General features: G+C 41.1%; 1 protein-coding gene and 1 non-coding gene across 2 annotated transcripts in view; both read right to left on the minus strand.

Annotated features, from left to right (window-relative positions):
- The window catches only part of LOC135482687 (serine/threonine-protein kinase ATR-like), a 66337-nt gene that overhangs the window by 12224 nt on the left and 41114 nt on the right, over positions 1 to 12999 (minus strand). The window contains exons 40-53 of the mRNA XM_064762944.1: positions 11952 to 12042; positions 11402 to 11464; positions 10657 to 10772; positions 9969 to 10113; positions 8844 to 8977; positions 8512 to 8611; positions 7614 to 7739; positions 6964 to 7145; positions 5537 to 5732; positions 4402 to 4512; positions 2935 to 3003; positions 2589 to 2641; positions 1245 to 1278; positions 161 to 279 (exon numbers count right to left, since the gene is read on the minus strand). Of these exons, the coding sequence (XP_064619014.1) occupies positions 161 to 279; positions 1245 to 1278; positions 2589 to 2641; positions 2935 to 3003; positions 4402 to 4512; positions 5537 to 5732; positions 6964 to 7145; positions 7614 to 7739; positions 8512 to 8611; positions 8844 to 8977; positions 9969 to 10113; positions 10657 to 10772; positions 11402 to 11464; positions 11952 to 12042 (1539 nt within the window). The remainder of the gene's footprint in view (positions 1 to 160; positions 280 to 1244; positions 1279 to 2588; positions 2642 to 2934; positions 3004 to 4401; positions 4513 to 5536; positions 5733 to 6963; positions 7146 to 7613; positions 7740 to 8511; positions 8612 to 8843; positions 8978 to 9968; positions 10114 to 10656; positions 10773 to 11401; positions 11465 to 11951; positions 12043 to 12999) is intronic.
- LOC135483980 (U2 spliceosomal RNA) lies at positions 1867 to 2063 on the minus strand. Its single transcript, XR_010446399.1, has one exon. It is a non-coding gene; the product is annotated as a U2 spliceosomal RNA (small nuclear RNA).

Raw genomic sequence — 12999 nt, forward strand, 5'->3', positions numbered from 1 at the left:
ACTTTAGAACTGATATTCACCGCCGATAAGTCGGTATGAGCAAGTTGTGTAAAATGTGTCGTGTTCAGCATGCGATCCCGGATGAAGAAAGGTTGAATGAATATTTACCTCTTTCAAAGCAATAACCAAATGAATTATTGTAATTTACATCATTACTTACTTGTCCTCCACAAGACGTTTGAGGGTCCTAAAGTGCTGCGCCATACTGATCGTTACAATGTTGCCTTCAACCTTCTTATTGCACAAGTCAAGCAGACGATCAACCAGTTTCGTGGCATCCTGGGAATATCATGCAAATAAAATTTCAAAAAAAAGTTTTACAGCATAGATAGATATCACATGCTGTGAGCACACTCTATACATTCAACATACTTTCGTTGAGAAATGCTGCAACAAACCAGTTTCCTACTGATACGTCTCCCGATATGATAATGATGCTTAACCCATCACGTAAAGCTGCTCTTGTATTAAAATGGTACTCATGTTTTACTCTATAACATCCCGCAATTCATGAGGTAGGTGAGAAAAGCTTCTTGTATCCAAGTGAATATGGCATTGCACGCGTGACGCCAAAATTGTTGCGTCACGCCTCACTATGTTGCGGTGTTTATAGGTGCCCGCATGCTGGCAGTGAAAAATTTAAACGTGACAAAAGAATGACATCATTTTGTAAAAAAGATATCCATCTATTGATTACCCCCGATTCTATTCTCAGTGAAAAGCTTAGAAACGATGGGCATCCCATCAGCAAAATATTTGGTACTTTACCGTACTCACTTGCTGTGAACATTATGTCGAATACAGAATTTTTTCTTCTGTTTTGAGTTAAAGGCACAGCTCAGCTGTGAGCATTAAGGAAGGGGTGGTCCATGACAGATATAGTGAAGATAGACGTGACATCACACTATTTACAACGCGACTGAAAACCCATAGACCTTGTAAAGTTCCCTGCAAAGTGCTGGGACTGAAAACTCATAGACCTTGTAAAGTTCCCTGCAAAGTGCTGAGACTGAAAACTCATAGACCTTGTAAAGTTCCCCGCAAGTGCTGGGACTGAAAACTCATAGACCTTGTAAAGTTCCCTGCAAAGTGCTGGGACTAAAAACTCATAGACCTTGTAAAGTTCCCTGCAAGTGCTCGGACTGAAAACTCATAGACCTTGTAAAGTTCCCTGCAAAGAGCTGGGACTGAAAACTCATAGACCTTGTAAAGTTCCCTGCAAAGTGCATTCAAGATGATCTTACCATCAAAAACCTGTCCAGCTTGGAATCCATTTGTCTGAAAATTTTCAAAAAAACACATAAGAGAAGACAGAAGGTCGAATTCAGAGAAGGCTATCAGCATCATTCTTGCATGGATTTGTCGATTGTGGCCTTGGGCAAGCACCCTAGACTGACTATCAAATTGGAAAGCACATGATAATTTAAGGTTTTCATCTTCAAGCCACAAATGGCTTATCAGGCCAGAGCTTATCCTAGATTCCGTAGCATCAAGCAACTAGGAGTATCACTCCCCCTGGCTAGGGTGTTGGTCAAAAGCAGGTTAACTTTCCAGGTAAGTCTAGTGCCCTGGGCTGATAGAAGCAATGTCAGGGTTATGTGTCTTGTTCAAGGACACAAGGATGAAACAGCGGTGATCATTTAGAGAGTCAAACCTACCACCTTCTGATTATGAGCTTGGCACTCAAACCACTATGCCACTGATCTCCCTAACTAAAAGTGTGACACGTACAGTCTGAATCACAATGGACATCCCTAAAATTGTGTCAGTGGCGTGTCAGTAACACGCTACTAATTGAAGCGCAGCAGAAGGGATGTCAATTGTGCCTTGGACTGTACTGTCTTTAATAGAGACTTGTTATAAATAGAGAGGTCAAATTAAATGGATTCGACCAATTTGGGACCAAAATCAGTGTCCTTAATAGAGAGGGTGTCCCCTTGACATCTCGCTGAGGTCCAAAAATCAGTTTAATATCGAAACATCTCAATGAGGTGCGTATCAAGCAGATAAGAACAGATACATGTACTACACTTTGATCTTAGCCAGTATGCAAACAGAGGTACAGTAGAACCTCTCTATTAAGGACATCCTCGGGACTGAAAAGTGCTGTCCTTAATAGAGAGGTATCCTGATTGGAGATATTCAAGATGAATGGAAATGGGACCAAAACTAGTGTCCTTAATAGAGAGGGTGTCCTTAATAGAGAGGGTGTCCTTAATAGAGAGGGTGTCCTTAATAGAGAGGGTGTCCTTAATAGAGAGGGTGTCCTTAATAGAGAGGGTGTCCTTAATAGAGAGGGTGTCCTTAATAGAGAGGGTGTCCTTAATAGAGAGGGTGTCCTTAATAGAGAGGGTGTCCTTAATAGAGAGGGTGTCCTTAATAGAGAGGGTGTCCTTGATAGAGAGGGTGTCCTTAATAGAGAAGGTGTCCTTAATAGAGAGGGTGTCCTTAATAGAGAGGGTGTCCTTAACATAGACAGTGTCCTTAATAGAGGGGTGTCCTCTAAGGGAGGTTCTACTGTATTTGCTATTAAAAGGAGGTTCTGCTGTAATAATGACAAACTGATATTGATAATACTAAATGCTTACTTTGCTTGGCTGAATATTTCCTGACAGCGCTTCATTCGTATCGGGTAGGAAGACTGAAATCAAAGGTTGGATTAAGACAAACACAATATTGAATATTGACACCCATAAATGTGCTACAGATTTGAAGTATGATATTTGTAAAACATGAATCATATTTTTGCCAACACATCAGTAGGTTTGACATTGGTGATGGTATTGAAAACATGACTTTTAATTAACACATTAGCACATAATGACGTTAATTAATATCAGATTTCCTTGAAGATGTTAAGAGCATATCTCAGGACGTAAACTCCAGTCACCTGGACTCAGCAGTAGATAAGAAGAAGGGGTGTTTGATCTTTACCTTCGAGACAGCCATCATGAGCCACATGGCCTGCTGTGGATATTGTACCAGAACTTTCTTGACAATTTCCTACAAAAAATTCTTAGAAATGAATACGAAAATAGGCAAATGGCTTCTCGCGAGGACCCATCAAAATATCGGACGCTTTTTTAGAAAGCAGAGACAAGTATCTCTATCTTGGAGAAATCCCATCCAAAATCAGGTTGCTACAATTAGGTTTCCTTAATTTATTAATAACATGAATGAATACCATAAAAGCTGCATTTGTCTTCGCCAGGCTGAGCGTTTATCAACGAGGCCAATGAACAGATCCCCCTAAAATGGTTGCCGCAGTACATTTTCAACAATATGGCCGCCGCATTACATTTTCAACAATATGGCCACCACAGTACATTTTCAACAATATGGCCGCCACAGTACATTTTCAACAATATGGCCACCGCAGTACATTTTCAACAATATGGCCACCGCATTACATTTTCAACAATATGGCCACCGCATTACATTTTCAACAATATGGCCGCCACAGTACATTTTCAACAATATGGCCACCGCAGTACATTTTCAACAATATGGCCACCGCATTACATTTTCAACAATATGGCCACCGCATTACATTTTCAACAATATGGCCGCCACAGTACATTTTCAACAATATGGCCACCGCATTACATTTTCAACAATATGGCCGCCACAGTACATTTTCAACAATATGGCCACCGCAGTACATTTTCAACAATATGGCCACCGCATTACATTTTCAACAATATGGCCACCGCATTACATTTTCAACAATATGGCCGCCACAGTACATTTTCAACAATATGGCCACCGCATTACATTTTCAACAATATGGCCGCCACAGTACATTTTCAACAATATGGCTGCCACAGTACATTTTCAACAATATGGCCGCCGCATTACATTTTCAACAATATGGCCGCCGCAGTACATTTTCAACAATATGGCCGCCACAGTACATTTTCAACAATATGGCCGCCGCATTATGATACATGTGACTGTCATGCCCTAAATATAGCTGCTAATAACGATGCATCGGTTTTTATCCGGATAAGGCAATAAATGTGCTTGATATGCCGCATTTTAAAATTTTTACTGAACGGGGTAGGCCTTTAAAAGCCCCTAAAATGAACCGTAAATTGATCATGGCCGCCGCAGCAGCAATGGTAATTTCAAACTATGATAATAGCGTCGCGGTACCACCAATCAGGCCAGGCTTGCTTACCGTGACGCGCAATTGGTAGGTCTTCGTTTATATCTAAATTAAACAATGCATTGGTGCCTTATGTCGTAAAGATGAGTCTTTGACTAAGGCGACACCAATGGTCCGAATATCAAGGAAATAGCATCGTCATGACGCTGTCCGATGTCATGAATCTGGCGAATGACGCAATGGTGACGTAAGCATGGTGTTTTTTTTCCCAAGAAAATGGACAAATCACTCACCACAATGATGTAAAAGACACCTGCATCTGCGTGACATATCCTCGACACAAGCTGTGGGAGGGCGGTGAGGAACTGGTAAGCAGGAAGTTTCGTGCTAAAGTCTTCTAGCATCTGAAGAAAACAAATAAAAATATGTAACGTCGATGCGTCACGAGAATCATTTAGTCATAAACTTACATTTTTTAATTTATTTTTAAATTTGACATAATTTGTTGAATATCAAAATACAGTAGAACCTCTCTATTTAGGACACCCTCGGGACTGACATGTGCCATCCTCAATAGAGAGGTGTCCTGATTAGAGAGGTCAAATTGAATGGAAACACCCAATTTGGAACCAAAACTAGTGTCCTTAATAGAGAGTTGAGGGAGGTTTTACTGTACTGTGAACGTGGAAATATTCACAGCTATCATGGTTTGTGATCTTATGAAATTGTGAAATTGCAAAATTGCCGTAGTTTTATTTTTAGCAATTGTGCAACCCTGTGACAGCAATTTCAATTAGATTTTAGAGACAAAAAAAAGCTACACTAGCCGAGATATCAGATCGCTGATAGAGCAATAGCGATGGTCAGTGGCCTCACGCTAACTTGTTACCATTGTGTGTACAGGGACGCCGTTCATGAGGGAGTAATAGCCGACCAACTTCAGCTTGAAATAGATTGCATACAAATGCATGCTGTACTTCTTGTCAAGGTGTAAGACGCGCTTTTTCTGTAAAGCTTAAAGGGTAACTCGTGTCAAATTTCACCATATAATGTTTTAGCTGTTTTTGACAAATGACTACGTCACTTTCTCATAAATCGGTAAGGTTTTCGAATCGAAATGCACATTTTCTAGAAATTGATGGTTTAATCCCGCCCGGACGGCTCGCTTCGATGCCATTTTCGTTGATGACGTCACAACATGAACATTTTCGCAGTCGCGGTGGTTTACATTCAGCGATTTTACAATAAATCTAATCAAAAATGGAAAATTTGAGCTTTACATATGTGATCAACAATTAAAAACGGACGTATTTCCGCAAAGTTGTAAATCACATCATAGTAGCACTTTAATAGCAATGTCAATACATTGAGGGTCAAGATACTGCAATGCTGAAATGAAAACTTTTGGACTCGGCCCCTGGTCTGTACCTTATTGGCTTTCTCGTGGTGGGCCTTAATCGCATTCATCGCTGGGGTATTTTTCGGCATCTTGGCCTTCTCCTCCAAGAACTTGGCACTGTTGTCCAACCACAAACTCAACATCCTGGGCATCGACTGGTAGATATATTCATTGCCATACATCAATGATTTACCAAAGTTCAGAGTAATCGGCCCGAGGCATTGACTGAAATTGCGACATTTCATGAATTATAATTCAGTTTGCGAAATATTAGAATTCTCATACGTATCAGAATTCAGATACTCATATCAGAATTTCGGATACTTAGGGTATCAGAATTCGGATACTTTGGGCCAGATTTTCACAAATATGTCCATTGCAGGGGGAGGAAACATAGATAGGACAGCAGTTTATGTTTGCATGATTTAGTAAAAAATGTGCACAATACTTGTTTTGAATACTTTGCACATTTTTGGGGATTCTTTTTCCCGCCCTTTTGTATTATGTCATTTCCTTTGATACGTCATCACGTCGCCGTCTTTGTTGATATTTACGTTACGTATTTCGGTTGGGTTAACGTCATTTTTTAGAATCATTCGCAGACGTCAGTCCTGTTTCCATTATAACACGAAAATCACACTCTTAGGTATGATTACTTTCCTTTTCGATTTCTCTTTGATTCGTTTGTAATGTTCATTCGCAATACCGAATGTGTTTCAGTACCTCATGTTTGTATATTTGTTTTTGAATGTGTTTTATAATAAATCATCAATCAAGAACGTAAAAGAACCTTTTTCTGTTAATCGTCATCGGATCTAAACCAACACTGTCAAACTAGCTTAGGAAAATTCTCGAGCGATTGCGTTCTAACATTTCGCGAACTGAATGGAGAACAGTCCAACCGATGCAACAAGAGCCACAACAAAGGGGCCTAGCAGTTTAGTGGCTTGGACCGCCTACAAGCGGTCACACGAAACAATAAAAGCCCAGTAAACAATAAAAGCCCAGCTCAAAACTGCTGGGATTTATCAATTAAAGCTTATTGTGGTCATAGGTTTTTTACTTTTTACCGGGCCATTCAAACCGCATCCGAGCGACAACTTCTTTAACCCTCAGAACCCGAGCAACCGATTTCTGAACCGCAACCCAGGGGCGCATATACACCCGAGCGGGACCAAAATCGGCTGGGGAATCCCCATTTTATATTGGTATTTCCTAGCAACAAATCAGCCAATCAGAAGCGTTGTTACAAACGGTGCTTTGGCACTTCAGAGTCAGCGTAGCTCGGAGAATTTTCTGCTTTTTACCACATCGATTTTGATCAAAATTTGACGATATGGCCAGGAATTTTCAGGGAGTTTTCTCCCAGGCACTTAGGGTGGGGGTGCCCATGGTCGCCAGGGATACAGGGCTCTAAGGGTTAAAGAATAGCAAAAACTCAAATGATTTGACTTACGCTTTTTTCTCATCAGTTAGATCGGGCATTGTATGCATCACTTTGTCATAGTACTTGGCCAGATGGAAGTAGCCAGCTTCCCAGTCTGGTTTGACATCCATTACGTCCATGTACTTCCTCATCAATGGATTGACGGCGACACACGCCGTCTCTTCACTGTAAATCGCCAACAGGAGGAGCGTCTGGAAAAGTCATGTTACAGTGTATCATGCGAGGATATAAATGAATCTCTCATCACAAAGTGCCAAAGTTTGCACCCCTTATTTGTAACTTGAAAAACATTCCCAGTTTTGTGGAAATATCAGCACCTGTCACCTCTGATCACCTCTGAGGTCCCGCATTCGATTCCCAGTCGGTCATGGTACACACATGTGGTACCGAGAGGGCGACTCTCCTCGACAGAGTAGGTTTCCTCCGGGGTCTCCGGTTTCCTCCTACTTACATTACAATCGCCCAATATTGTTTATGGAGCTAATAATGTCCTTAAGTCGACGCTGAGCACTCAGTTCAATATTTTAGAAAAACAGGCAATTTTTAGGGATTTTCGCATGATAACACTACACTTCGAGTTGGAGAAAATAGATCCGGGAGTTGTTGGAACAACTCCACATAATTGCCTATCTACATGCTTTAATGACTTCACAACTCACCTTGGCATACGATAGCTCCTCCTCCTTTTTCTTATCGGGATCAACCTCTGCTCGGATACGCTCCAAGTCGCTGTAATGAGTCTTGACACCCTTCTCGAGGAACGACTGGGCACCGTCATTATCACCCTGAAACAAGAGACACTCGCCCAATAATTTGCTATCCAACATGTTCAAACATGTCAAGTGAGAGATGAGACTGATGTGCAGCCAGGCAACGCCCTTCAAAGGACTGGTGCGCAGCCGATCAAATATTTTGCCCAAATCTCAGATCAAATGGCCAGTGTCATATAGATTTGGGCATGATACAATGAAATAGATGGATCTGGCTACCACCTGGTAGGACCCTTGCCTAAATGATGGGCACCTAGTCATGGAGCTGAAGACAGCGTTAAAAAACTTATCTTCAAGCAACTGTCCAAGGACAAATGTTTCCTGGGGATTTCCAGGTCTCGCCTGGAAAAGTACGGTGGCAGGAGTGAGGAGCTTCCCTGTCCAGGCAGCCAGGCCTTGGAAGAAGCTTGGTGTTGACATTCAACATGTTCAAAAGGCTGAGACTGTTGCCATTTTCAGGTAGGGGCTAACCCACCTGTTCAGATGATCTTTTGAAACACGGCATCAAAGCAATACTTGGATGGTGCGGAATAAAAATTTCAATTACAATTTCAACTGCCAGGTTTCAATATATTAACTCGGCATAGGACACTGGAGGCACCACCAGTACCTAAACACAGCAGTGCTCCGTCAAACCTACTAACGTAGACTTGACAACCAAACACAAGAAATTTACCAGTCACAAGAACTTCTTGTCCTTAATAGCGAGGTGTCCACTAAGGGAGGTTCCACAGTACATTGAAGCCACACACTTCTTATATTTCGTTTCCGAAGAAAAAAAGCTTACCCTCTGCCAAAGCCACTTCGCTTTCTCTGCAACGAACTCAGGTAGGTTGAACTCACTGGCTTTTAGAAGTGAACTGTAAGCAGTCTGATTGTGACCAGCTCTGAAAAAACCAAATGGTGGTGAATTTTATTAACTTCGATGAATTAAGCGTTTACCATGGTGAAATCAGTGTTTATCATGCTCACCATGGTGAATGTAAATTTTACCATGCTTACCATGGTGAAATATTTTACAATCGCAATTTACCATGGTGAATTGCTTTCAGTTTACCATGGTGAATTGGGGATTTACCATGGTGAAAATGAGACACAAGGGACTGAATGACAACTTACTTTCGGGCAACTCTAGCACTCTGGAGAAAACAACGACCGATTTCCTTGTCGAGAGAGTAGTCAATGCACTCCTGGCCCAATGACATCAGGACTCGTCGTATGATTAGGATTGGCTCCAAACTTCGGAAGGAGGACTGAAAATAAGCACAAACGTGGACAGATGCCCAAGGGAAAAACATCAGGATTCGAACCTTGAAAAGGTACAGTTTGTAAAGCAATCACCTGAAAGATTGAGCCAAGAACTTTGGAGGGGTCTCTGACCGTCCCTGTCCGTGGAAAAAAAAGATTGAGCCAAGGTTTCCCCCGGGACTCCAGTTTCCTCCTACATACATTTAGATTATAATCACCCAATATAATTTACAGAGCTATTAAGTTGACGCTCAGCTCGCAACTCAATATTTTTAAACTGACAAGTTTTGATATCATTCCAAAAGTTTTGGCTTCAGAGCCAGAGGTGACTCTAGTTCAATACTTTTCCTTTGGGTTTTGGAAGTGCTGTGTCCACACAACAGTGCTCTGATATTCATTCCAATATCTCTATGGTATTCAATCTCTAACCGCAAGAAACATCAGTTGGACACACGATCGTGGAACAGAGGAATTACACATCGGTTCTATCTGATGAATCTTAACCCAGGAACATCCGAGTTTACCTTCATTCACAGTATACAGTGGAACCTCCCTTTGCAGACACCTCTCTATTAGGGACACCCTCTTTATTATGGACACTAGTTTTGGTCCCAAATTGGTTGTTTACATTCAATTTGACCTCTCTAATCAGTACACCTCTCTATTAAGGACAGCACTAGTCAGTCCTGTGGGTGTCCTTAATAGAGAGGTTCTATTGTAGTTAGATAATAGAAACAGCTAGGGGCTCCACCTGGTGATTGATATGCACACTTTAAAGGGGTATGCCGTTTGTTTACACACATTTACTGTTGGACCAACTAAATACAATTTCAATAGATTTCTGACGCCAATAGACTGTCACAATGAATGATACATGAATGCATGCACGCGTGTTATTTGCATGATGCGTGTATGATGTTTCACAATCGTTGCGTGATAATTTTGGTTATGTGTACACATGAGGTAATCAACAATCCCCACATGAAAAATTCTTACCTGAACCAAAGACAGCCTCGATTCCCACTGAGACAAAAGCTGATTCTTGGTCAAAGGTGACAAGATTTCATTGTCTGTGCCAGGCCATCTGCCCCGGTGAAGCAAGCTATGCACACCCTTCTCAATTTCGTTCAGGATGTGAAGCCTGTAAACCAGAAAGAAGAGAATAAATTTACAACCGAGAAATACCGGGAGAAACTCTGCTTCTTTTCTTCTCCTGCAAGTTGATGACCACCGGTTTAACTTTTGTCTGAAGTCACTTCCCTTTGATGATTTGTCAGGTGAAGAGAGCCACATAAAACAGCCCCAAAGATCTATGCCCAGCAGATCTATGCAGGGATGCCAATAAGCTGAGGTAAAAAGACTGACTATTTTTTCGTGGTGAATATCCTGTCATTTGATCAACACCCTCTAAAATCCATCTTTTTGGTCCATTTTTGAAAATTCAAAGAGCCACAGAGAGTTGAGAGAGATATCTTTCCATTCCAGCTATCATATTTAGCTTTGAAAAAAATAGGAAAAAGTCTGAAATCTGCCTAAAAGAGGAAATTTGACATCCAAGCCTATGACCTCCTGATTATGAGTCCGGCGGTCTTTTAATACCACTATGCCACTGATCTCCAAAGGAAGCAATCTCCAATTCAATATCAGCAAGTATGGATTAATCTCTACTCGATATCAGACATACCTTACAATGTACTCGTAGCCCCGCTGGTAGGAGCCACTTTCCATACTAGCGGCAGAGAGCGGACCCATCTGATCGCATCGAGCAATCTCAAGCTGCTTCATGAACGAACCAACATCCTGAAAATGTATATTCACACAAATAGTCAAAGTTCAATAATTTTCAAGAATCTGATCCATACTTTTATAGTTCTTCTATGAGACTTTGATTTCCTAAGGCAAGAACGTCAAGGAAATTTACCATTACTACTCCATTGATTTTACTGAACTTCACCAAGATTGGCATTAGCTTGGGTGGGGGTATGCACAGTTGTATCCATGGAGATTTCTAAGAGCCCCTTATGGCAGGCAGGCAGGCACCGGCAGTGAGAGGTTTCAACCCTCACCCCCTTCAGCGGGGTGAGAATTGGATTTTAGGGCATATTGAGGATGTTGACTACAATCTGCCCAGCGACAGTTTGAAATTGTCAGTCGGCCTTAACATACTCGTGGGTACCAATGTATTGCTTTTGACTTCCTGCACGGGCAATCATTACAAGAATGACCATACTTTACCAGCCAAACCTGGGCACCGATGTCCATACCCAAATTGGCTGAGAGAAATTCACTATCAAAGCTGTGGCGTCAAGACTGTTGAAACTTTTTTGGTTTCCTGTTTAAATCTGAAAACCGTGGCTGACCGTATATATACATGTAGAGCTTGCGGGCTGAAAGAGTTTAAAAAGTGTTTACAAATAGGTCACACATACCCGAGATCTGGCAGCCAGGAAGATCTTACTGAGGTGAACATTCCAGTTGGCACTGCTATGCTCCTGCAACGCAAGCAAGAATGACCAGATCAGACTTTTTAGTGAGAACCAAAAACAAACACTGATTTGAGTTGAAGTTGATAGATGACATGAAAGGGCATTGCAAAATAAAAGCCTTTTTAATATATCATTGTGTGCAGTGATTGTGACCAAATAGACTTTGAGAAACGAAGAAATCCTTTCTCCCCGTTTGTTTGCTGTTATCTGACAAGATTGTTTCTTATTAGATTCATATCAAGAAAACAGCAAATGCTTGGGATTTTTATGGTTTTAAATCGAAGATTAAGGCATACTGAACATCTTTCATGTTCATAGATTAAGATATACTTCGAAAAGAAAGATTTTGTGAGTAGCCGGAACAGAACATTCCAATTGGGGTGAAAATCATTCTGCACTGACAGCAGTCAAAAGCAAAATCACTCAGCAGCGAAAAGATATTTTCCGCCCAAGATGAGTGTTTCTTTCATCTAGTACAAAACGCAACCTTTACCTTTTTGAGGTAGCCATCTAAACTATCCCAGTTGCTCAGCTTCCAAGCTGCCTCAATCCTGAACGCATTCAGCTGGTTACTCCACTCAGGCCTGGAAGAAAAACATGCCACAAAATAAAGTTTTATGATTCATCGGTTTAGTTCAAAGAAGTAATAGCCAAACGTCGTTTAGTGACTGACGTGATATATCATATCTACGAAAGCCCAGAAGGCTCATTCGACAAAACTTACTTCGACAAAATTGACTTCGACAAAACTCACTTCAACAAAACTTGACTTCGACAAAACTCACTTCAACAAAGACTTTGATAAAATAGATTTCGACAAAACTCACTTCGACAAAATCGACCAATCAAATCGTGTTTTACATACCTACCTATGAGTTTTACAAAACTCGTGGTTTCGGAAAATAAATAAAAAACGAGTTTTGCTCATCAGAGATTGATACCCTCGTGTTGGGTGGATTCTTGGCTGCCATGATAGCTACTATGACCTAAATACTGACCTCTGGCCTACCTACGTAAAAACACATAAGTAGGTATGTTATAACACGATTTGATTGGTCGATTTTGTCGAAGTGAGTTTTGTCGGAGTCAATTTTGTCGAAGTGATCATGAGTATTGTTGAAGTGAGTTTTGTCGACGTCAATTTTGGCGAAGTGAGTTTTGTCGAAGTGAGTTTTGTCGAAGTCAATTTTGTCGAAGTGAGTTTTGTCGAAATCAATTTTGTCAAAGTCTTTGTTGAAGTGAGTTTTGTCGAAGTCAATTTTGTCGAAGTAAGTTTTGTCGAATGAGCCATCTGGGCTTTCGTACATATGGGCTGTTATGCGTGCAGAAAAAGACCACATGAAATCCGATTGTAGTTCAAATTCTCCTTGGGCGAAACGCAAATTAATCGGTACTTTTGCGGAATCGTACGGATTCAAAGTTGACAACCTATCAAGCTGGTTATATAGGGTCTAAACCGTTGTTTCTGAATCGTTTCGCCTTTCATAATGGAAAATGCAAAATCGCCTCTGCACAGCGTATTGACAATGCATCAATTCGCA

This window comes from Lineus longissimus, chromosome 2 (assembly GCF_910592395.1).
Source record: "Lineus longissimus chromosome 2, tnLinLong1.2, whole genome shotgun sequence".
In the NCBI taxonomy this organism is placed as follows: domain Eukaryota; kingdom Metazoa; phylum Nemertea; class Pilidiophora; order Heteronemertea; family Lineidae; genus Lineus; species Lineus longissimus.